At 55.8% G+C, this 25,041-nt stretch overlaps 2 protein-coding genes across 2 annotated transcripts; one reads left to right on the forward strand and one right to left on the reverse strand.

Moving 5' to 3' along the window:
* Positions 1 to 3,665: 3,665 nt before the first annotated feature.
* On the forward strand, positions 3,666 to 10,556 carry FMOD (fibromodulin). Its single transcript, XM_042884103.1, has 3 exons — positions 3,666 to 3,998; positions 6,160 to 7,170; positions 9,096 to 10,556. Exons 2-3 carry the CDS (start codon positions 6,180 to 6,182, stop codon positions 9,245 to 9,247), a joined length of 1,143 nt encoding a protein of 380 aa, XP_042740037.1. The 5' UTR covers positions 3,666 to 3,998; positions 6,160 to 6,179; the 3' UTR covers positions 9,248 to 10,556.
* Positions 10,557 to 16,791: 6,235 nt separating this feature from the next.
* On the reverse strand, positions 16,792 to 20,808 carry BTG2 (BTG anti-proliferation factor 2). Its single transcript, XM_042884245.1, has 2 exons — positions 20,599 to 20,808; positions 16,792 to 19,590 (listed from the first exon to the last, which is right to left on the reverse strand). The coding sequence occupies exons 1-2, from the start codon at positions 20,750 to 20,752 to the stop codon at positions 19,250 to 19,252; spliced, it is 495 nt and encodes a 164-aa protein (XP_042740179.1). The 5' UTR covers positions 20,753 to 20,808; the 3' UTR covers positions 16,792 to 19,249.
* Between the last annotated feature and the right edge of the window lie 4,233 nt (positions 20,809 to 25,041).

The raw sequence follows: 25,041 nt of genomic DNA on the forward strand, positions 1-25,041 counted from the left end.
GTGCAAAGAAGGGGCTCCAGACCATGGCCTCGTGATGTTCCCCACTATGGTGGGTCTGCAGATGTTGCCTCATTCATTTCCACCTGGAGCATGCTGAGGCTCAGGGCCTCCCTGGGTTCTTCTTGGATTCTTGTGACTAGAGTCCCTCAAAACAGCAGCTGGGAACTTCATCTTCAGGAATTGGCTTTTTATTATAAAGTTCAGGAGGAGCCCCTGGAAGCCCCCAGCTGAAAGCCCCAGGTAAGCAGAACCAGCAACCCTCAACCTGCAGCACCGCAGACCGACGGGCATTGGAAACCAAAGAAAACAGGGAGGGAGAAGACAGAGCAGCGAGCAGCTCCAGCATGGCTGAAACTTCATGGAAATGTGAAAGAGGCAGTAATAACGTCTCCATGAGCAAGAAGGGAAGCCAATCTGAAGTAGCTGTGCTCTATGACAATCATTTTGGAAGCATGTGGGACATCAGCATCCACTGGGAAAAATGAATCACAGAATCACAGAATTGTAGGGGTTGGAAGGGACCTCCAGAGATCATCGAGTCCAACCCCCCTGCCAAAGCAGGTTCCCTACACCAGGTAGCACAGGTAGGCATCCAGGCAGGTCTTGAACCAGGAGACTCCACCACCTCCCTGGGCAGCCTGTTCCAGTGCTCCGTCACCTCACTGTAAAGAAGTTCTTGCGCACATTCGTGCGGAACTTCCTATGCTGCAGTTTCCGGCCGTTTCCCCTTGTCCTGTCTCCACTCACCACTGAAAACAGTCTGGCCTCGCCATTCTGCCCCCCACACCTTAGATATTTATAGACCTGGATCAGGTCCCCTCTCAGTCTCCTTTTCTCAAGGCTGAACAGACCCAGTTCACTCAGCCTTTCCTCATAGGGGAGATGCTCCAGGCCCTTCACCATCTTTGTGGCCCTCCGCTGGACTCTTTCCAAGAGATCCCTGTCTTTTTTGTACTGGGGAGCCCAGAACTGGACGCAGTGCTCCAGATGAGGTCTTACCAGGGCAGAGTAGAGGGGGAGGATCACCTCCTTTGACCTGCTGGCCACGCTCTTTTTAATGCACCCCAGTAAGCCATTGGCCTTTTTGGCCACAAGGGCACACTGCTGGCTCATGGCCAACCTGTCATCCACCAGGACACCCAGGTCCCTTTCCGCAGAGCTCCCCTCCAGCAGCTCATCCCCCAACCTGTACTGGTGCATGGAATTATTCCTCCCCACATGCAAGACTCTACACTTGCTTTTGTTAAACCTCATCCGTTTTTTTTCTGCCCAGCAGAAACGAGCCTTATCCTTAGCAGGAGCATCAGATTGTTTTGATTCTTCATTATGCAATGGAGCTTTTGCTACCTGTGCCAGAGTGGTGGTCCATGCACAGGACAGTGCTCCAAGCTCCAAGAGCCGTGTTTGTAAATTAAAGGCAAATTTGGGCCAGGTTTGCTGGTTTCAGATAAAGCTCAGGAGCATTTGATCAAAACAACTGGAGCAAACCCAACCAAAACAGACACTGCTCACATCAGTTTGGTTTAGAAAACCAAAGCAAACCAATACAGACATCTGTCTGGCCCTGATGAAATGCAGACTACAACTGCTAAGCGTAACTGTGCCGGATGGGATTATGCAGTGATAGGGACCATTGGCTTTGAGCAAGCAGGACAGCATGTTCCCAGCTCCTGGTACCAGTTCAAGTCTTCCTTTCAACAGTAAGCCATTGGGAAGAGGTGTCTATAGATGTCCAAAAAGTTTGATGAAAGTTGAGGACAGCTGCAGAAGCTTTGCACTGGCCTAAGATGAGCAGTAGCATTGAGGTCTCATCAACAGCCGTGTTCATGCCAGCAGAACCAGACAAATCAAGCAGGATCACCCCAGGAGTGGCTCAGGAGACAGTGTCCACCTGGAACATGAGATTGCAGGGTAACCAGATAAGATGTATGTGCTTCTTTAGACGGCAGCTTTTCACTTCCCTGAGACAGCCCAGAGGACACTGGAGCCGGGCAGGATGATCAGGCAAAAAGCCCTGATAACTGCGGGGAACACCGAAACTGAGCTCCAGCATGTCATTTTGTTCTGGTTTAGGCTGGGAAAGGGAGATGTGAGTGTGGGTACGGAGCCAGCAATGCATGTCCTCTGTGGGACAGCCTGCCCAGGGCTGCGCACCCGGAGTCAGGAGTATTTTTGACTTCCAGAAGGTGGAGAGGCCCCCTTCCTTATCTAACCTAGATATGGACGTGGTGTTTTTCCAGAAAAACATCCAAGCCCTTTGCAAGCCTCTGAGCTGCTGGCCAGCAGGACACCTCGAGCTGCCAGAGATGCGGCGCTGGTTGACACCATCCAAGCACCAAGCAGCAGATGTTGCTGGCTGCCTTTCTCTGGAATGGGCTCCTGGGGCAGCAGGAGCCCTCTGAGTGGGGTTTCCCCCTGCACCACCCTCAGACTGCCCCCATACACACACCAAAGATGTGAGCCCTTTCTCAAGCTGCAGTGGCAGTGCCCCACAGGGACAAAGAGGTGCTGTTAGCTCAATTGAAGCTCATGGGGAGGCTCAGAGAGCACCCCTCTACTCCCCCCCCCCCCCAACCTTGATGAGGGCTTCACCTCCTTTGGGGCAGCACAGCCCCCCATCCTCTTTCCCCACTTGAAGGCAAGATTTCTCCATGGAGCAAGCAGTACTCTGCCTGCGGCACCACAGAGAGCTGTGCTTTCCAGGCATGCTCGTCCTTCCCAGCCTCACATCCTGGCACAGTCCCCACTGTACAGTTTGTCCCTCACAACCCTGTCCATGAACCACCCGCACATTCCTCCTCCCTACAGTGAGGAACACAGATTGATAAGGATCTTTGCAAGTCTCCCCAGGGGCGGAGGATGTTTTGGCTGGGAAATATCAATGGGAAGCAAGGAGAAAGCAAGCCCAGAGGGAGCGTGGCACCTGCCAAGCTCTCTGAATAACTGCAGGCTCCTCGGCAGAGCCGGGTGTGCTGCTGGAACAGGGCACGGAGCAGCAGGCAATGGGCGGTCAGGGCTCCTCCTTCCTTCTCCCTGCAGGAAGAAATGCTTCAACAGCCATCAGAGAGCCATGGCCAGTGCTGAAGCGTGCAGGGACAGGGACCAGGGATCAGCACCCAGCACACCACAGCTTTGCAGGACACAGTGGGCACTGCATAGCAGGAGGTGCTGCAAGCTGCCATGTCCACAGTTCTGTCACCCAGAACATCTTCTACACCTCGGGTCCCCTCCCCAGGAGCCTCAGTGGGGACCCCCCAGCCCTGGGTGGAAGGGCACAGGCAGTAGAATGCCAGCTTGGCATCTGTCTCCTTCCAAGCTGAAGAGAAATTCCGAGTGTCACAGTGGCCCTTTGGTAGGCAATTTGTTTACCTTGGATGCTGCAGCCTTATCGTTCATGGAAATGTTTATCCTAAATATTTAATAGCAGGTCTGCATAAACGGAGGTTTCCTGGGGAAGGAGCCTAGGCTGCAGTTGGGGAAGGCACAGCGTCCCTTCCCTCGGTACTGCAAAAGTTGCAGCTACTTTCTCACTTCTCCCCAAAAATCACATCCTCAGCGCCTCAAAATCAGGGAGTTTTTCATCTGGCCAGAGGCTTCTTCATCACTTCCTGATGAGAAACACAGGAGACCTAACAACAGCCCTTTTAAAAACAACATCCCTGATTCCACTAACTCGTTAAACAGAGAGAGCCTGAAAAGTGCCAACACTCCTATGAGAAAAGACGGGAGGGAGAGAGAGAGAGGGAGGAAAGAAAAAGCAGGTTATTTATAACACCAGGCTGCATTAGGGTCTCTTCAGTCTCTCCTGCAAACTGTCTGCTGCTAGGAGGTCACTCCCAAAAACCTGCACAGCCCGTGACCTGCAAGCACAGTGTTTGATCTGGGATCTAGGGCGGGCACCAGTCCTTGCACACTGGGAGACGCACTCACATGCTGCTTGACACACGGGAGATCCCAGAACAGCACAGCGAGGCTTTGGAAAGGAGGCTCTCTGCTTGGTAAGTCCATCTCCATATTTATTGATTTTTTTTTTTTTTTAATGCTCAATTTCCATAGCCCTGCTGTGCCACGCGGAGCACATGCCAGCGACACGGGTGGCACAGCATGGGTGCCAACGTGCCCTCTCCCGCTCCTGCCCCAAGCAGCAGCTCCCCAAATATTTGCCATGGGATCCACACACCCACAGCACATGCAGCCCCCCCGGCCCCACACAGCTCTGACAGATCTTCTGCTGCTTGTGTCGTGCCTGTGATGCCACTCGCTCTAAATCCTGCTCCCTCCCTGAGCAACCAGCTGGCCCTGATGGGACACATGGCCCTCTAGCAGAGAATGATGGAGCATGGGAGACTGCATGGATATTGTGCAGATGCCACCCAAAAATGGGGCTGAACACACCGGAGAGGGGAGAGCAGCCTTCAAATGGAGCAGGGGTGGCTGCTGCGGACAGGCGCTGGGGCTGGTGGCACACTGAAGGAGGCTCTGAGAAGGGGGCAGAGAGTCCTGGATCCATTCTGCACCACACAGAAGGACCCCAGGAAGGGGCAGCAGCCCCAGAGCAGAGCAGACTGCTCTGTTTTACCAGGCAGAGTGCCCTGGAGGAGGAGGGAGAAGGAGGAGGAAAAACTCTCCTGCAACTGCCAAGATCCTGCCACACATGCAGCCGCCAGGAGGGCCATGGCTCCTCTGCCCCTCCGAGCAAGAGAAAACAAGAGCCGTGCCTGCCTCATTTGGTCTCAATCCCTGCTTTCTTCCAGCAGGAGCAACTTGCTAGGGTCGCTCAGGGGCAGCCCTGGGCAGAGCTATGCCCTCTTTGTCTGATGGGTGAGCGGTTCTCTCCCTGCTGCTGTGCCAGGGCAGGGGCCAGCATCCTGCTGGCTCTTTGGGAGCACAGTTTGGATGGGAAAGAGGGAGTGGATCCCCAAGGATGTAATTTGGGAATGACTAGTGGGCACAGCCAGCTCAGCCAGCTCCACCATCACAGTTCTGCAGGGCTAGGTGACAGCCCCCAGCATTGCAGGGGTCAGGTGGAGGAGAAAACCACAAAACCTGCTGTTTTCACCATTTTCCTAGCTGGGTCAGGGTGAGGATGCAGCATGGTTTCCCCATGCACAGCAGCACAGCCACGTGTACAGGAGCCCGCGCTCCCCCTGCAAGCAGCACGGCTCAGAGTATTTCCTGGAGGCATTTCAAGCCACCTCGCTCTGCGTGCTGGCACAGCCATGAGGCTCAGGGGAGGATGAGAAGCCATAACTGGTGTTCTCCCTCTGCCAGTGCAGTGCCCTGAGACAGTGCAGCAAAGCCTACACCAAGCCAAAGGGCACCACAGCCATTGCGCAGTGCTGAGCATCCAGCCCTGCTCCCAGCTGGCCTTCAGCCCAACACAGACTGCTTCCCATAAACAAGGTCCCAATGGCAACTCTGGGGATGTCCCCACTCTCCTGTGTCACGCTGGCCTTGATGGGACAGCAGGTGACAGTCTCAGGACAGCTGTCCTGATTCTCATCAGGACAAGAGATGGGGGAAAACAGCTCTAAAATGGTTTCAGTTCAAAATAAGGCAGAACTTGTTTACCAGGACTTACATCAGTCCCAAGCAGTGTGAGCATCCAGCATGTTTGTGGGGGAGGGGACAGCTGGATTAAACCCACAGCAACTCGCGTCGCCAGCAAGCACAGTATAAATATAGCTGCATCGAAACATGCCTTGAGCTCCAGCAACCTGTTCCACAGCTCCTGCTGCTTGGAGGGCGGCTGAGACCCTTCTCCTCCCTCCTGCATAGACCAGCAGAGGCGAATCGGGATGCTGCAGGCACAGCTGTGGCCTTGCACCAACTCTGCCAATGGGCCCCCATTGGCACCCTCTCCCCAGAAACAACAGCGGTCAAAGAGCTGGCAAGAAAATGGGCACTAGAATGTTTCTGGAAAGCATGAGATGAAAGAGGGGGAGATCATGTAGCTTCAGAAAAGGGAAATGCTGGCAGGCACATTTGTTTTAATAGGATTCCTTCAGGTCATCTCAGTTCATCGGCTCTGCTGCCAAGCGCCATCAGCCCCACATCCCAACCCGTTCCACCCAAGCCCACTCAGCCCAGCCCGCAGGGAGCAGCTCGCCTGCCTGCGGCCCCTGCGCTGGGCCTGACTTTGCTGCTGCTTCCCCCCAGGTCCCTTCAGTGCCAGCGCCATGCATTGGGCCACCATCCTGCTCGTCGCCGGGCTCTGCGGAGCCTCCCTGGGCCAATACAATGAGGAGGAGGACCTGGCGTGGCTGCAGTACTACATGCGGCAGTCCCGGATGTCCTCCTACAACTACATGCCCTACTACGAGGACGAGAACAGCCCCTACGTTTACTCTTACCTCCCAGCCCCGGACACTGAGGCAGAGCCTGTCCCTGAAGCTCAGCAGGCCTCATCCTGGCAATGTCCCCAGGAGTGTGACTGTCCCCCCAACTTCTCATCGGCCATGTACTGCGACACGCGCAACCTGAGGTATCTGCCCTTCGTTCCCACCCGGATGAAGTACGTCTACTTCCAGAACAACCAAATCACCGCCATCCAGGAGGGAGCTTTCGACAACGCCACAGAGCTGGAGTGGCTCGCGCTGCACAACAACCAGATCAGCAGCGAGAAGATGGGCAAGAGGGTCTTTGCCAAGCTGAAAAACCTGGAGCGACTGTACATGAACAACAACAACCTGACCAAGATGCCCAGCCCCCTGCCCCGGTCCCTGAGGGAGCTCCACTTGTCTTACAATCAGATCTCCAAGGTCCCCTCCAATGCTCTGGAGGGTCTGGAGAACCTCACTGCCCTGTACCTCAGCCACAACTATATTTTTGAGATGGGAGCATCCCTCAAAGGACTCAAGTCCTTGATCCTCGCTGATCTGAGCTATAACCACCTCAGGAAAGTCCCTGATGGGCTCCCGATGGCTCTGGAACAGCTCTACCTAGAGTACAACTACATCAACATGATCCCTGATGACTATTTCAAGGTGTCTCCCAAGCTGCTCTATGTAAGGATGTCCCACAACAGCCTGACAAACCAAGGGCTCTCTACCAACACTTTCAACAGCAGCAGCATCCTCGAGCTGGACCTCTCCTACAACCGGCTCCAGAAGATCCCCCGGGTCAGCACCAACCTGGAAAACCTCTACCTTCAAGGGAACCAAATCAATGGTGAGCATGTCAGCCACGCGCAGTGGGGATGGGGAGGTGGGGAGGTGGGAACTGTGCTGCCCAGCATGAGGCTGTCCAGGGAACGGTTTCAGCAGGACACTGGAATTTGGCAGATCTCTGACCTCTCAGTGCAAGGCTGCAAGGCAGGAAAGGGGCTTGATCTATTGCGAGCTCTGAGATCTCCTGCGTGATGCACGGAGACATTTCTTTGGTTTTATTGAGCATCTTCTGGCTGGACATGCCAGAACTGTGGGTAGAGGCTGATGCACAACCTGGGGAGGGGCCTCCCAGGATGAAGGGTCACCAAGAGAGCTGGGAGAGTCACTGAACATGGGAACAGGCATCACCCTTGGCAGGGCTAGTGTGCAGCTGCAGGCAAACCCCGCAGTGCTCAGTGGTCTGCAGCACTGGGGCTGGCGCATCCCCCTGCAGCCCCTCTGCCCGCATCGGCAGGATGCCCTGAGCTCTCCAGCTGCAGCTCTCCCAGTCTGACACCTCCAGTTTATTCTCAAGCCTTCAGTAATCCACAGGAGATGTAGCTCTGGTCCTTCCCCATGTGCCAGAGGTGACCCTGATGAGCCCCATCCCTCCCCCAGCCCCTGGAAACACCCAGACCTCCCCAGGAGCCACTGCCTGCAGCTGATGGGTACGTCCTCGCCAGGGCTGTGACAGGCAACAGCTTTTAGTTTTTAGAGCATCTTCTGCCAGGACTAACATTCACTCTATTTAATACACACGCACATGTACACAAAAATAAAAGGAACGGTTGCTGTTTGCAAAATAATAATAATTAGGACAACAAGCAAACTGCATCTCCTGGAAAAATCCCCACTTGCTTCTCTCACCTGGCAGGGCTGAGGGCAGAACCCTTCAGGAGCAGTGCTGCTGCACCGGTGTAGCCATCAGTTGTTGCAGGGGAAACAACCCCACACTGAGGAACTGACAGAACACGAAAACAAGAACAGATTCCCAGATGTTTGCTTTCAACACTTGTAGCTGTTAATGTCTGCCCACAAACGCCATGAAACCGCTGTGGAGCTTTCCACGCTTGTCCGAAGCTCTGCTCCAGCTGCAGATTTGCTGCAGACCTCTGGAGCCCCGTGTGCCCTTCGGTGGAGAGTGGGGCACTCGCATCATATCTGGGTGCTGTGCAGCCCCCAGGAGACGCTGCTGCCCTCCATGTGCCCCCTCCTGCCACCAAGCCCCCGTCCCCCCGGTTCTCCTCCCGGGCTGTTTCAGACAGTGCGGAGCTGCACAGCCCCTGAGGCGCACAGGCTGAGCGCGGACGGAGAGTTTGAGCTGAGGGCTGCGCACCCCAGCGCGCCCCAGAGCCTTTCCCAGAAGCTCTCGGCCTGGAGCTTTGCTGCCCCCTAGGCGGCCGTTTCTCTCCTAAGTCCCGCACAAAAGCGAAATTTGTTCCGTATCTCCCCTGCAGACCCAGGGAGGGATGGGCCTGGGAGCCGCAGACAGCAGTGGGTGGCAGAGAGGAGAGGGAACGCGGATGGGACGGGGACCTCCCCCCACAGACACAGTGCCTGGGTGGTCCCGCTCCCCGTCGGTGCCAGAGGGTCTGGATGCTGCAGCATGGGAAGACTCATGAACTGCAGTGACCGTTCCCTCTGAAAACTGACGGTTTTTGTCTGACACCACCCAGCTCTGTTCTTTTATCCTACCAGGACTCCAGCTGTGCTGGGCAAAGTCACAGCTCCCAAAGCCCTGAGTGCACACAGCCTCAGTGCTGCTTTGGGCTCCAGCTGGAAGCGCCAACTGCTCTACTGCTTTAGGATGGAAAGGTGTGGAGTCCAATTTGGCTGTAAATTGCTAATTCAGGGTTGCGATCGTTGTTCTACTGCCCGACCTGCGTTGGCTGGGCACCCTCTGACCCACTGCAGAACGGGGCCCTGACAGCTCTCCTTCCCCCACAGAATTCTCCATCAGCAGTTTCTGCACTGTTGTGGATGTGATGAACTACTCCCGGCTCCAGGTGCTGCGGTTGGATGGGAATGAGATCAAGCGCAATGCGATGCCCCCCGACGCCCCGCTGTGCCTGCGGCGTGCCACCGTCATCGAGATCTAGCCTGCTGCCAGCCCTGCTCCTCAGGACTCTGCTCCCTTCTTCCCGGGGAGACACTCACTCCTATTTTAATGCAGCTTGACAGTTTGACTTGGCTTCTGCAATAGTGCAATAAGGGTGCTCCAATGCCAGCCCACGCAGGGGGGCAGGATCTGCTCATCCCCAAATCTCCCCCTCCCCCCATCTCTCCAGCTTCACAGATCCCATGTAGCCATGCCCTGGTCCGTGCAGGAGGCACTGGGGAAGAAGGAGAGCTCATCCCATCTCTGAAATGTGGTGCTAAGCGTTCGGCTCCGGATGTGGGTCTTGCAGAACCACCCCGGTGGCTCCCCCTGGGCAAGGGTTTGGTGATCGCTTGGAGCTCAACAGGTGAAGGGTTACAGATTTCCCAACCAGCAGCATCCCTCTCTCTAGGATGGGAATAAGCAAATCTCTATCCTTACTTTACCACCTTTCCCTGAAGCTTCCTGCTGCAAACATCAAGCCAAGAGGAAAGAAATCTTTCCTGCTGCTGCCCAGCAGCCTTCAGCTGCTAAGGTCAGAGAGAAACTCCTTGAGGAGCAGCCATGGCCAGAGGGACCCTCACACCTCCCCAGGTTTTGGGACAGGACTGGGGCCAAGAGACGGGCACATTGCAGTGCCGTCACCCCATAGAGCTCCAGGTCCATGCCATGAGCAGCCCTCTGTCCCTGCTGCCCCTGCCCAGGCACCAGGTGCTGCCATGAGAGCAACTGGGCCACATTCTGGGTCTGCACACAGCCGTGTCCTCCCACTCTGCCGACCCACCCCATTGCTGCGTGCCACTCAGCTACAGCTGCCCCAGCCTAGGGAGAGCAGCCCCACAGCAGGTGAGGTTTCGAACCAGGTGGGACCCACCTGGCTTTAACAGGGGAGGGTTTCACTGCTCCCAAAGTTCTGGTGCCTAACTCCTGTACTCACCCACACTGCAGGATCTGCCCTACTCCTCCCACCCCTCCACCTGCTGGCACAGCTCAGGGCTTCCCACCCAGGAAACTGGGCTTTCCCATTAGGAATAAACGATGCAGCAGTAATGTCTGCATGGGCAGCACATCTCAATTTATCAAGAGCCGAAGCACCAACTTGGTTCCTTGGACAGGCCTACTGAGAACCAAAGGGGCAGCTGAGCTTTGAAGATGACCTGCAAAGCTGAAGAGGTCATCCAGACCCTCCGCATTTAAACTGCATGCTAACATTATAGAAACAAAAACAAAAAAACAAAAAAACCTGCACTATCACCGGCGCATGAACTGTAGATGTCATACCGATGAATAAAGCCCTTTCTGTAACTGCACAAAACGTGTCTGAGGAATCCCAGCACCGCGTGGAGCCGCTCACAGCTCAGAACCTACGATAACGCTGCGCTGTGCATCGGCCGTCTGGTGGATGCTGCAGGCACTGCGCTGCACTGCAGGGTTCGCAGAATGGTAGAAGTGTTGAGTTGGAAGGGATCCCTTAAGGCCATCCGGTCCCACGGCCTGCAGTGCACAGGGACACCCACAGCTCCATCAGTGCTCACAGCCCCATCCCTACCCCTGGGGGGTCTCTGGGGATGGGACGTCACCATGGGCAGCCCGTGCAGCGCCTCACCGCCCCGTTCTTATATCCAAACTAAACCTCCCCTTTTTCAGTTTGAAACCATTTCCCCTCGTCCTATCACACAGACCCTGCTATAGAGTCTGACCCCTCTTTCTTACAGCCCCTTTAGAAACTGAAGAGCAGTGTCCCACCCCTAGGATCACTTCTGTGGCCCTCCTCTGATGTGCTCCAACAGCTCCACGTCCCTCCTATGCTGAGAAAACCCCGTCTGGACACAGCGCTCCAGGTGAGGACTCAGTGCAGAGCAGAGGGGCAGATCCCCTCCCTGGCCCTGCTGGCAGCACTGCTTTAGATGCACCCAGGATACGGTTGGCTTTCTGTGCTGCGGCCGTCGGGCAGCGGGGGAGGCGCTTCGGCCCCACTCCGCTTAGCCCGGCTCCATTCCCTCCGCACGCCATCGCTGCCCCCCGCAGTCACAGCCTCTGCAGGGACAAACGGGCAGACGGGACCGCACAGAGCCCACGCACGGCTGGTACCGAGCTGCCCCGAGGGGTCGCTCCTTCCTCTCCGGCGGGGCGGCCGCAGTAGCGGCTCGATAGCAGCGGGGAGGGGGGGACGAAGAGCAGAGGAGCTGCGCGCTCCCCTTTCTCCGCACTCCCCAACTTCTCCCCCCTCCCCCCAAAAAGTGGGAGATCCCATTGGTCCTGCGAGCCCGCTGGCGCCCAATCAGCGCCGTGTTGCTGTGTAGGGGACGGCAGGATGGGGGCTCGCGTCCCCTTCCTCCTCCTCCTTCTCCTCCTCCTCCTCCTCCTCGTGTTGCTGGGAGGAGCGGTGGCCGGGGCCGCAGCCATGTCCTCTCGGGGAGGAGGGGCGCGGGGTTTTGTCCGGACTCACCGAGAAGCATAAAGGAGGGGAAAACTCCAAAGCAACTGAAAGCAACTCCGCTGTCCCCTCCCCCCCGAGGTGTCCCCGTGGCTTTGTGGGGCACCGCACACCACACAGCAGCTCCCACAAGGACAGGCAGGGCTTCTCCACAGCCCCCCCAAACCCCCTCACATTTCAGCTCCCAAAGTCCCCAATTCTTTTTCAACATCTTTTCCCACATTTTCTTCCCCTCCTTTCTTCCTCCTCCCCCCGCTCCCTCCCCCCCTTTGAAGCATCCCTCAGCTCAGACCTACCCAGGCCGCTCACAAACAGCCCTTCACCACCACATTTCTCCCCGGGATTTATGTTTCAACACCACCATCCCAGACATTACCCACTGGGGACACAGATGAGAACGAAGCAAAGGACAGCTGTGACCCAAAGCCACTCCCAGGACGCGAGTGCTGGGCACAGCACACACAGCCGTCCTTCAGCATTTCCCTTTGCTCCATTCTCCCCGGCCTTAACCTAAAACCTTTATTGTTAGAATGTTAGGATGTGTTGGTGCAGACAGAGCCATCGGGATTTCTGCTTTTTTCTGATTTCTGCCATGCCACATTTCTCATGCTGATGCTGAGGACAAAAGGGCTGAGTCCCACACACACGGCTGTCTGCAGACAGGCAGCAATAAAGGTTGATTATTAATAAGCCACATGGATTTGGGCCACGGCTGCTGCGACATTGCTGGGAAGAGATAAAGAAAATTGCAGAGGTAGAGGGAAAACATGCCAAGGGGGGGATGGGAACTAGTGTGTTCCCAGCAGAGATCAACCGGACCCCGAGCACTGCGTGGTCCCACATTATGGAGGAGAATGAGGATTGGAGACTACCCAGCTCCCACTCCTCCACACCAGGGCTAAAGATTTGGGATATGGGGTTTCAATGCTCAGGCAGCACTCAGTGCAAAAGCTTTGGGGACTGCTGGGCAGGCCAGTGCCCCCACACTGCGGAACCTCAGGACAGAGGGAAGGGCAAGAAATTCCCTATCTGTCTGGCTCCCATTCTTGCCTCCCCTTTTGTTCCACTCACCATCTGTCCTGCAGCCCTGCACACCCTGCGCGTGCTGTAAATATCAAGCTGGGTTTTGTCTCTGCTTCTAAAGGCACCGCGCACCCAGAGCTGTGCTGCAGCCCCAAGTGCCAGCCTTAAAGCTTCAAGGGCTGGCACTGCCGGGGGTCCGGCTGCTCCTTCCTGACTGCTGGGATCAGGGGCACGCAGCCCTGCTGTGCTCTGCTTCTCGGGGATTTGTAAGTGTGCCATTCCCTCTCAGAGCCATCCCTGGGTGAGAAGGGGTCCCAATCCCTCTCTAGGGGAGCAGCACCCCAGCTGCTGTCCCAGCCTGGACGCGGCCTTTTAGCTCACAACAAAGCCACCAACCCGTCAGCAAGGGCAGCTGCTCCGCTTCAGCCCGGTCCTTCCCCTTCCCCGTTTTATCTGGGGCTATAATAGACACAAACTCGCGGTAAAAGGGTATTGTCAGAGGGAAAATGGGCCTCACCCTCCGTCTGGCAGCTGGGAGCCGGGACGGCGCGGGGCTCGGGGGCATTGTTGCCATTTCCATAAGGCGTTTCCTGGCGTGTCCCGGAGGAGCACACAGCGTGTCACCAATCCCAGCTCACTCAGTGGGTAACGGGGCACAGAGAAAGCCCTACATTCCTCATATGGCTCTGAACCCCCACCTGGCAGAGTTCTTCAGGGGCTCAGCATCCCAGACAAGGACCTGTGGGAAGCGGTGATGCTCCCATCCCAGGGCCGGCCAGGCACCGTGTCCCCACTGCTGCAGTCCCTCGGTGTGCTTTGGGAATGGGAGTAGGGCACAGCGTCTCCAGGGACATCAGGGCACAGCTCTGTCCCTATGGTTCGTGCCCCACAATGTGCTGGGACACTGCACTCCTCCCAGCTCACAGAGTGGAGGACAGAAGGGTTCAGGACCAGGTTGCCCAGTGCCAACAGACTCCTCAAATAACAATAATTACCATTAGAATATTTAATAAGAACAGCATGCAAAGCAGCAAGCTCTGCCCTGACCTGCACGGTGTGGGGAGGCTGCTTTTCTCCACAGCCCTTCTCTTGGAAAACAAAAGGTGCAAAGTTCAGTGGTGCATGAAAGAGAAACAAAACCCGGCCCCAGCCGCAACCCCCCCGCCCCCCCCCCAGCAGACAGATGGCAGCAGTTGTCCCCGCACACCAGTTGCTCACTGTTGCCAATAAGCCCCTTTATCCCCCAACAGGTCATAAATGAGAGCGTTGGAGCTCAGCAGCCGCTGTCATGGAGGGGCTGGAATGGGGATAGAGACAGGAATAGGGATGGCGACAAGGATGAGGATGGGATGGTATAGGAAAATGGAGACAGGGATGGGGGTGGGGATGGGGACAGGAATGGGTACAGGGATAGGATAGAGATGGGATGGGGATAGGGCAGGAATGGCGACCAAAATGGGGATGGGGACAGGGATGGTTCTCTCCATGGGATGTGCAGTGGAGAACAAAAAAAGCAGCTCCATGCCGCCTGCCCATCTGTCAAGGCTCCAGGAGACACAGTGGGAGGGTGGCTGGGGTGAGGCAGCCCCCAGGATCCCATTCCCCTGTTTTTATCAAGGATTGGAAAAGGGTGATCTTCTCAGTGCTGGTGGGGACACACAGCCTTAGGGTCAGGGCTGCAGGGAGCTCAGGCTCTGCTCTGCAGATGCTGCGAGGGGAAGGGAGGAAAGCTCTGTCAGGACAGAGGGCAGGCAGGGAGCATGGCCTCCCAGCAGGATCTGCTCTGCCAGCCCTGCCGAGGGGCAGAAACCAGCAGGAATTCACACGCAGCACAAGACGTGGATTTGCCGGAGCTGGTGCTGCTGCAGCCCCTCCAACCACACAAAGCTCCGTCCCGTTGCTGGGCCACATGAGCGCAGAGTTTCTCCAGCTCTGGCAGATCCTGGAAGATGGTTTGAGCTGCGCACACCGCAGGTGACGGCGTGCCCTGGGCATCCCCTCCCATCCCCAGGGCTGGGGCAGAGCTGCTGCATTGCCCCAGATACAGGCACCCACGCAGTGCTGATTGGCCTCAGCTGAGCCGACATCACCGCTCCCGTCCCAGTGGCAAACCCCGGGCAGGAAGCACCTGGAGGAGTCTGACCCCACGCCATGTGCTGGGGCGGGTGGCGGCTGGGTTTCACTTCTGCTGATGTTGCTTTTCTGGTAAGTTAGAAGTGAGAAATGTTCGGCTTCTGCTAAAGGGACCCCTGGAAAGAGTGCAAAATGAACACACAAAAATCTAGTAGTATTTTGTCGGGAATTGAGCAAAATATCTTCACGGAGTGGTCACTGCCAGGTCAGGACTTTTTCCGCAGCTCATTTGGACTTTGCACAAATGGCATTTTTCCAACAGACAGCCCCAACCCGGCAGGAAGGACCGTGGGCAGAGCGAAGGGCATCGCGCAGTGCTCCGGCCCAGGACACATCGAGGATGAATGCTGGTTTGTGCAACGTGCCAATTGCTGGTGGCTGGGGGAACCGACCAGCCTGGGCTCCTTGAGTCAGACATTTCCAGCAAACATCCAAATTAAAAAAAAAATAATAATTAAAAAATCCCAGCAGAAATCCAACAAAAAGCTTGGCAGAAGGAGTGTCAAAATGGTCACAGGAGGTGGGGAGCAGCAGTTGTGCCTTTATTTACTTCCAGTCTGTCCTGAGCTGGTCCTGGGGTGTCACCCTGCACCCCTCCCCATCCCAGAGCCAATCCTGAGGGGCCATGATCCGACCAGAAGGAAAATGACGAGCAAAATAAAAATAGGAGATGAATCACCTACGAGAAGGCCGGTGGGCAGACCTGGCAGCTGTGCCGTAGTGCTGACTCCTCACTGAACACTCCTCTACGTGAGAGCTGTGTTTTTATCTAGGCTGGGAGCACTCCAGTTTTGGGCCATTGCAGCTCTGCTTGTGAGGACTCTAACGTTGGCGGCTGCAACTCTGCAAGAGCCCAAACAGAACCCATGGGCACAGCGGGGGCACGGGCTGTGCTGGCCCCCGGATCATGCATACAGCAAATGGGCGCCAGCCCACGACTCTGTGCCTTTGAACCCACATGACTCCAATGTAATCAGCAACCAACGGACACCCATTCCTCCCTAACAGCCCTGTTTCACAAATAGCAGCAATTTGGGTGTGCTTATTGAAACTAATGAAGGGATGAGTTCAGAAAGGAGTGGCCTTGACAGAGCACCAAAACCAACACACCAGCTGTTCTCCAGGCAGGATAAAAGCAGGAGGGGGACATGGCTCTGCTCCCAGGCCAGTGCCCACACCAGCATCACTTCTCTGGAAGCCACCAGGGAGCAGCTGGGGGGTAGCAGTGCCCACAGTCCAAAAACTTTTGGCAAGTTTGGGACCAAAGCTAGCACCTACGTAGCCTGGCTCAGCTCAGTACCCCTAAATAAGGTCAGCACGAAGAGGAGGGATGAAGCACACAAGCCACACATTGAGCAAGCTGCAGTCACCAGCCTGGGCACAACTGAAACAGGATCTGCCATGAATCAGCCCCAGGTGCCTTTGTCGTAACAGCCCTAAGCATTGCCCCGACATTGCAATCCTCTGATCCCTCAGCCTTCCTCCTGCTGACTCAGCCACCCCTGGAAGGAAGGCAGGAAGGGAGCAGGGTGGCACCCCCAGATACCCAGGAACTGCCCTATGCCTGGCTCAGCTCATTACCTGCTCATTTCCAAGGTGAACAGTGGCTCTAGCATCGAGTAAATGACCCGGCAGGCAGCTTTATGCCCTTTGTGCTCTGTACTAAGCCCCCCAGCTGCCTCTGTGGGACAAGCCAAGGCAGCCCCAGGGAGAAGGGCAGCACCCCACAGTCCCACGTTACTCATCAGGCCCAGCCCCCAGCTCCGCAGGGCCACACTCAGCCGTCAGCCAGCACGTTGAGTAAGCAGGTTTTTCTAAACCTCCTCCGTGATGCAGCCAGAGAGAAGCAGCCACCCACACTAACAAGGCCCAGCAGCACTGCGTGGTCACAGGGTGGGATGGAGGCTGCAGCCCACCCCCAATGCCAGCCCAGCAAGGAAATGAGGCTCAGCAACGCTGCTACATTTTTATTAAAGTAACAAAAGCATAAGGATCTGTACACTCTGTATATAAAAACACTACTGTACAATTAGTAACCATCCATCTCTTCCTCCATGTGTAGCTTACAAACGTCCCACCACATCCACCCAATAAAAAAAGCAGGTCCCGGTCAACAGTCCAGCTTTGTTTAAACAGTGAGAGAACCCCCCAGCTCCCAAACACCTTCTGAAAACACACCATTCAGGCTTGTGGGCAAGAAGGCAACAGCACAGTAATTCACAGCTTTTACAAGGAACCAGCTACAAGAGGAAGGGGTTGCACCTGAATTTGATTGGGCTTGAAGCTACCAAGACACTTGAACGTGAGGCTCCTCCACGCCAGGGACAAGGAACAGGACGTGACAGCTTTTGTGTCAGAAGCAGGAGCAAAGTAAGTGCAACAACAGCATGTTCCTTTGGTGTGGGCTGTTCCTCTGAACTTCTTTTCTGCTAAGAGGGGGGGAACAGTAACGGGGAGGCAGACATTAAAGCCCAGGGAAGCCCACACCCAGCCACAAGGGCCAAAGCAAACAGCATTTGTCCTGAGCACACTGCAGTTCCCACACCAGCAGATTCGAAGCAAGAACTCCAGAGAGCACCCTGATCCTTTCTCTGCTGAAAAGGGAACTTGGTTTTTGGTAGTTCCCAAGTGCTCTCCTCTTGGTGATGTCACCTATTGCACCAGGGGAAAAGTCCCAGCGCTTCAGTTCAGCTTCTGCTTCGCTGCTGTGAGGAACTGAAGTGATGCAACTCCTGAGCCACCGCCTCGTACAGCTCAAGGACAAAGTAACACCACTTGACATTTAATCAAAATGCTGGTTTTCCAGTTCAGGAAATCATTATTTGAAACTGCTACAGGAATCTGTAAGTTTTCCCACATAAGTAGTAGTCAGAGTTGGGGAGCTGCACTTCTTTGTTTTCATGTATTGAGAAAAAAGCCAAGCAGCAGACAGGAGGCTTCCTTCCTCTCCCAGAGCATCCATGGTTTTGAAATATATTGCACAATTGTCTGAGAACTTGAACCCAAGGCTGGGAAAGAGCAGCTCCGGGATGCCAGTCAGCTGCTAGCTCAGGAAGGAGGAAGGTTACAATAAAAGCGTTCTGCAAAACAGATCTGAGGAAGTTTCATTAGAACAGGCCACGTCAATGCCCTGAATTTCCCCATCACTTCTACTGGGATCATTGGAGGAGCACCAGCTGTTCTTAAGAAAGGCAATGGATCTCATGCTGGTGAAGGCTCATTCCCCACAGGCAGTGTTTGGGGCAGCATTTTCGGTTCCCACCCCACCTGCAGAAGCCAGAGGGCCAACCACCTGAACACCACTCAGGCAAACGTCCCTGAACAAAAAGTACCAATGAGAGGAGCTCTGCTTCAGGAGGTGAAGGGCCAGGCACTGTACAAAACAAGTACCAAGAAACCAGAACCAGGTATTGCCCCTCTGAGGTCTCAGCTGGGACAGCTCCAAGGCTCAGCCACGTGCTGAGCACCCAGGGGAGGAAGGGAAGGAGGAAAAGATGTGAATTTAAAACCAGCATGGACACCAACCCCAGGCAGCCACAAGCACAGGGGAAGAGTCTCCCAATACTTTTAGATTTAAAGAGAGAGGGCAAGAGGGGAACTTACACAGCAACTTCTAGGGCACAAGGCAAGTTGCTTCAGCTCTTCCAGAGAAGTGATGCAGAGTGGGATCAGCATTGGATTAGGCAACTTCTACACACAAGAGGGGACACAGCTGCAGGGCACAGGCTGATGTCTGAACCCGATGGAGGAGTGCAGCTCAGTGCTGGTTTCAGGGCCTGGAGCAGCCCCCCAGCGAGCAGTAAGCTATGGTGACAGCCAGGTGCTGGGCAGCACCAGGAACAAATAGCACCGGGTGCCACCACAACATTTACAGTATTGGGAACCTCCACTGCACAGGTTCCCAGCACCACCCAGCCCTTGGGGTTACCAAACACCATCCCCAGGGAGATCAGACCAGCTTGGCCATGAGTTAGTGAAGGAAACACAGTAACTCTCTCATCCATTCCTTAACAGCACTGCAATGCTTGGCGACGCCGCGGCACTGCTGGGTACCAGGATGGAGAGGAGGTGACACTCGGGTCCTGTCACCAGCCACACTTCCCAGCTGGCCTCTCCTTCCCCTCTTCCTTCATTCCAAGCTGCCCAGTGAGCAAGCCAGCTCACCAAAATTGCCATCCAACACTAATTAGGTAGATATCAGCTTCATAATAAAAACCTCAAGCCTGCAACAGCTTTTAAAAAAAAAGGCACCTAAAAGCACTGCTTCTGTGTGAAGCAGCGCCTGATATTTTAATTTTGATTTTCTTGGATTTTCTTAAAAAATATAAATAGCTCTTCATTTTAAAAATAGATCCTCGGGTGAGGTATACAGTAGCCCATGTCTTGGCAGTGTAAGGACAAGAGGAGTATTTAGCTGGAGACAGTCATGATGTAGTTCTTCGAAGGGCTTGTGCGACCTAACATCATCTGGTTCTTACAGGTAAGCATCCCATAGGAGCTCACAGGCTTGGCTGCTGTCGCTTCGTACAAGACACAGATGGAGCCGTCCTCACCAATGCGGTACGAGACCTCATAGGGGTCCACCCAGAGCGTGAGCTCACTGGGCAGGAGCTGGTAGAGCTGCGGGAGGCTGAGTCCAATCTGGCTAGCTGCCTTGCTGATAATGGGGTCCATTTTGTGATTGATCCGGATGCAGCGGTACCCAGAGCCTTTGAACGGTTTCTCAGGAAACCAGTGGTGTTTGTAGTGCTCTGCAAGGGAAGCAAGAAGGGAAGCACGGTGAGCAGGCGTGGAACAGCAAGGTCTGCATCTCACTGCAGTCCCAAGGGGTCCCACATCCCAATGCAGGCGGAGAAACCACATCCTGCCTCGGCCACCTCTGTCACAGCAGCTCCAGAGCAGAGTGCTCAGCTGCCACTTGCAGAACCCAAGGCAGAACGCAGCTCTTCAGGTCCTGGAAAGCCCCAGTAGTGCCATGGGGGCACCCCGAAGTCTCCTTACCCTGGGACTGAGGTGGTTGGGGGAGATACAGTATCACCAACAACAAAACCCTATGGTCAGGGAGGGGCAGATGGATCATTTGGGGTATGCTGCTGCCCCTTATCTTGGCAAAGCAGCAGACAAGTGCCCTCCTTCGGGCTGATAGCACCAAGGCTGTGCTGGGAGGAGAGCCTCACACCACCCAACAGGACACGGGGTGGATCTTCACTTGTCAGGGACTGGGCACAGAGCCCGGCTTTGGTCCCCCAGGGCAACCCCCAGAGAGGGTGCTGAGGGCACAGAGCCCTCCACATGGGACAGACAGACAGCTGTAGAGCTCAAGTACCACAGAGACACGGGCAGGTGCCCACAGGGACATACGTGGATGCCCAACACCGAGGGGGGCACAGCCGGGTAGCAGAGAAGGATGTGGGGAGGAACCAGCTGGGGAGCCCCGACCCCAGGAGCAACACGGAGGCTTCTGGTCTCGACAAAAGGTGCCGAGGACCGGATGGAAGTGGACTCTGCTCGCTCCGGGCCGCCCCCGCAGGGACCACGAAGCTTCAGCCCCATCCTTGGCGGTGCCCAAGGCCACGGATGGGATCCTGAGCAGCTTGAGCTAGTGGGGGAGGGGGCACTCAGCCCAAGGCAGGGGATGGGAGAGCACAAGGTCCCTTCCAACGCAACCACGCGGCGATTCCACAGTTCCACGACGGCTAAGGTCCCTTCCGACCCAAATCACACCGCGATTCCACGACGAGCCCCACCCCCCTCCTCACCTGCGAGCGCCTCCCGCAGCGCTCCGCTGAAGACCTGCAGCTGCTGCTCGCTGACGCAGCCCCGCGTCCGCAGCAGCCCGGAGACAAAACCGACGGCGGCGGCGATCTCGGGCAGCATGTCGGCCCGCGGGGGGGGCCCGCGGCGCTGGCTCATGGCTGGTAGGGGACGGCTGACGGTGGGTGCCTGCCTGCCGCTTGCCCGCTCGGCTCTGCGCGGTGCTGCCCGGCTCAGCTCCCAGTGCCGCCGCCTGCTCCGCTCCGCCGTTAAGTACCGCCGCGCGGGGGGGCGGCAGCGGCGCCTCGGAGCCCATTGGGCGCGCGGAGCGGTATGCAAACAGCGGCTGAGCTCAGCGCGGTGGAAGGAGTGACGTCGGAGCGGCCGTGAGAGGGCGGCGGGGGGGCAGGGATGCTTACGGGAGGGCTATTTTTGGGCCGACCCGGGAGGGGGAGGAGGAAGAAAAAGGGGCCGGGGCCGGGGCTCATCGCGCTGCCGTGTTCCAGGGCAAAGGACCGGGTGGGTGCCAAGAAGGTGGGGGGGGGGGGGGGGGGGCGGGGGGCGGGGAAGCGCGGTCTCCTTGGCCGCTCCGGAGCTGCGGCACCTATGGGTACCCGAGGGGTGCCAGGGGGGTAAGGGGACCCGTTAACGGGTACGACGCTCTGGGAGGGTGAAGCGAAGGCCACTCGCCGTCGAGTGGTCGGCGACCGGCGACAGACGGGCGTTGCGGGCTGTGCTGCCGAGGATCGCTTCCCGGACAGCCGCTTCGGCACCGCCGCGCCTTTGGTGTCCGCGAGGCGGCACTTCTGCTGAGCTGGGTTGCAGGGATCGGCCACTCCAGGCTGCCTGTGCCGGGCCCCCGCCGCTGGCCCCGGGACGGACCCGGGGATGCCCCCTCCTCGTTGCACTGCCTCTCCCCAGCGGCCTACGGGCACGCTGCCGCCGCCGCATCTCCTTCCCCAGGGCACGTCCGAGGGTCCACACAGAATCACAGAATCACAGAATCACCCGGGTTGGAAGGGACCCCAAGGATCATGTAGTTCCAACCCCCCTGCCTAGCAGGGCCACCAAACATACACATTCAGATCAGGTTGCCCAGGACCCCGTCCAACCTGGCCTTAAACACGTCCAAGGACGGGGCATCCACAACCTCCCTGGGCAGCCCGTTCCAGGGCCTAACCACTCTCCTAGTAAAGAACTTCCCCCTAACATCCAACCTAAATCTTCCCTCCTTCAACTTAAAACCATTTCCCCTAGTCCTGCTGTTATCAGCCCTTTTGAAGAGTTTACTCCCCTCCCGGGTGTACTCCCCTCCTGGGTGTCCACACTCTCCCATCACCCGGTTCTGGATAAGACCAAAGCCGTGGCGGGGTTCCCTGAAACGTGCAGGGAGGATTCGGCATCCTCTGTACTGTCCCACGTGGGTGAGGGGGACATCGCAGCCCCACTGTTGGCTTTTCTGCCCGGGGCGAGGGCAGCCACCTCCAGCCGGCAGCCCGGTGGCTGCAGCACAGGGACGTGGCACACCACGGAACGGGGAGGGCAAGGCAAGCACAGAGCCCGGACAAGTGTCCTCAGGTGCCTCCATCCAGCCCAGTAGCAGGGGACAGGAGCAGAGCAAGCAGCACACGGCCTTGATGTGTAGCAAGATGGAGGCAGCACCCAAAAACCACTACAAAACAGGGAGCTGCAGCAGCTGGCCCCACTGCCAGGATGGAGGCACTCGGCCAGCTTCTGGTGAAACTGGCCTGAAGCTAAAGCAACAGCGGGAGACCAAGCTCTGTTCTTGCCTTTGCTTTGATCCAACATGAGACAGTTGTTATCAAAACAGGATGGGTTTTCTGGATATTCCCTGGCAGAGAGCTGGGGTCGTTTGGAGCCACTGTCTGGCAGCCCCAGATCTCTCCCTTGGTGTGTGCTGGGGAGGATCTGAAGCCACAGTGTGATGCAAACCGTGGTGGAAAGGCATTCTATGGCCAGGGCCTCACCTGGCTCCTCCACAAGCAGCGGCTGCAGCTGCAGGCACCAAAGCAGGCCAGGAGCTCAGCTGGCTGTGAGGGCAGCCTGCAGCTGGGGCATGGCGGTTCCCACAGCACCGCTCCCGTCCTGGCACTGCGCTCACTCCCTGATAAGGCTCCCTGATATCATAAGGTGTGGCTGCCACCGAGCCCTGTGGGGCCCACCTGGGAACCCTGCTTTTGGCAAGAGCCATCTGACAGCACTCTCTGCCAACAGTGGGGAGTTCAATGAGGGTTGTGGGGGGACTTTCCAGCACCTCTTTGCACAGCAGGTCTCAGAAGTCCCAGCTGTTGTCCATGGCTTGAGGTTCAGTTGGATTTTTTGGAAGCTTTTTGCTTCCAGAGTCTGCAGCTCATTTTATTCGCACCTCTGTCATTCCTACCTGCAGGCACTGCGCAGGGGATTTCACACCTTCCAAGGCATGAAACTATGGCTGTGTAGCAATGTATAGCCCAAAAAAAGGAGTGAGGAGAAAATAGCTTTTGAAATCGTGGAAGACTGTAATAGAAGATAATGCCCAAGCAGAGGTCTGTATTGACATTTGTTGTTCTGCACAGCTCAAAAGAAATACTTTGTGCAGCAGCACAGAAGTAGGGTCAAGCAAGCAAGAAGAGGGAGCCAAGGGGTCCTTGGTCCTCTCCTCCCCACTCCATCTGCTGCTCCATTCATCCACAAAGCACAAGGAATCAGGCAAATCTCTCGCTATAAACCAGATTTGCCTTTGTAATCTTTGAAATAAACCTAAGGATTAAAGTCTAAGGACTTATTTTTTTTTTTAAGTCAGCAACACACATGAAAGAGCAAATGGGTCCATGTGAAACCCAGCGCAGGGCACGGTGCAGGGCAGTGCGTTTGTACTGGAGCAGCAGCTGGGAGCCCTGGAAGAAGCTGCACAAACACACAGAGCGAGGCTGTCCACACAGAGCTTGATTACTTTAAACACACCTGTTCTGTCAGCCAGCAAACACACTTGGAGCGCGTGGATGCAGTCATAAGCAGCATGAAATTAGGAAGTAAACAAAGCCATCCTCGTAGAGGACACCTTTGTACAAATGCATCGGGAAAAGCCAAAGCAAAAACAAACTTTTCTACCACAGTAAAAGGCAGGAGAGCTGAACTGTGCTTGCAGCCTGACTGAGCAAGCTGGGAAAAGGGGCTGTTCCCCGACAGAAGGAGCTAATTAAGAAGTACTGGGATGGCATCACCCAGAACTGAGTCAGTAGAAGAGGCCCTCAGAGCTCCGTCTGCCAAGAACAGCACTCATTGCACCCGCCGGTTTGTTCACCACCGGGGCTCACAGTATTCCCTAAGTGCTGCTGAAGCTCTGCCCTTGGCAAGCAGGTTCCCCTGGTCCCCCTTGCTCCACAAGTGGGTGCAGTCAGCAGTGGCACCATTCTCCCAGTTGAGATCCTCCATTTGTCCTCAATCTCCGTGTTAATGCAGGCTCCCCTCGCACTGCTCAGGGCCTTTGTCTTCTGTGTTCGATGGTCTGACGCGGCCCCAGGCCCTGCAATCAGATTGTCTTCCTTAAGCCCTTCCAATAGGAGATTTCCTGTGGAGCTGAAGGATCTCTAAGCGGGTTACTGCCCATAACTTCTGGCCCTGTTACAAGAAGACTGCGGTCTTAAAGACAGGACATAGGCTTAATACACGCTCTCAAATTGCTTTGAGGAGTTACAGAGCAAACAAACAATTAGAAGATAAAATTCATTTGAAAAACAGAAGTTAGAGCTGTTTTAATGTCAGTCTGGCCAGATTCGGTTCTGCCCTGCGTCAGCTGGAAATGGCTGAGAGCATTTTGATATCAATTTAAAATCAAACAAACAAACAAAACAAAACCACCAATAAACCTCTCCATAGTGATTGGCCAGGCTAGATTTGTAACTGGTTTGATGGGAGTTAAACATCCGATAGGCTTTCAAACACTTTGGCCCTGTTTATCCAAATGAGGTTCAAAACCAGTTGAGCTGGAAAATTTACAATAAAAGGGTAATATTTGGCTTTCAATGAAGGGTTCAAATTCAGCATGGACAGAACAAACTGCTCACATGGCTCAGGCTTTTCCAGAGTCAGCAACTCCGGTGTTTCATGTACACCTAAGAGGCGACTGTTCCCATGCTGTGCTTTCATCTGCCGGGTTTGGAGGGCACTCGTTTACACGTTGGGCTGCAGCTCATAAGGCGTTGGACACAAAACCCAGGTTTTGAATATCAGAAGAGTCAGCTGCCAGTCAGAGCCACGGTGTGAATCTGCAGCCCTTGTTATCAGCAGTGAAATAGTTACACACAGAACTCACATCCAAATCTGCCTGATTAGACATGTCCCACCGATTGCTAAATTAGCTGTCACTTCTCCCGGTTGGGTCCCTCCCAATTACTCCAGCATTTGAGGAAAAACTGTAAGGTTATCTGTGTGGATGCAGGAAGGCT

This window comes from Lagopus leucura, unplaced genomic scaffold (genome assembly GCF_019238085.1).
Source record: "Lagopus leucura isolate 7727_CA_CO unplaced genomic scaffold, USGS_WTPT01 Super-Scaffold_100043, whole genome shotgun sequence".
Taxonomy (NCBI): domain Eukaryota; kingdom Metazoa; phylum Chordata; class Aves; order Galliformes; family Phasianidae; genus Lagopus; species Lagopus leucura.

Excerpts from the sequence above, each read along its gene's own strand:
- FMOD (XM_042884103.1), top strand. The coding sequence starts at position 6,180 with ATGCATTGGGCCACCATCCTGCTCGTCGCCGGGCTCTGCGGAGCCTCC. Across the intron at positions 7,171-9,095 it reads TCAAGGGAACCAAATCAATG|AATTCTCCATCAGCAGTTTC; the intron begins GTGAGCATGTCA and ends CTTCCCCCACAG.
- BTG2 (XM_042884245.1), bottom strand. The coding sequence starts at position 20,752 with ATGAGCCAGCGCCGCGGGCCCCCCCCGCGGGCCGACATGCTGCCCGAG. Across the intron at positions 19,591-20,598 it reads GCTGCGGGAGGCGCTCGCAG|AGCACTACAAACACCACTGG; the intron begins GTGAGGAGGGGG and ends CTTCCCTTGCAG.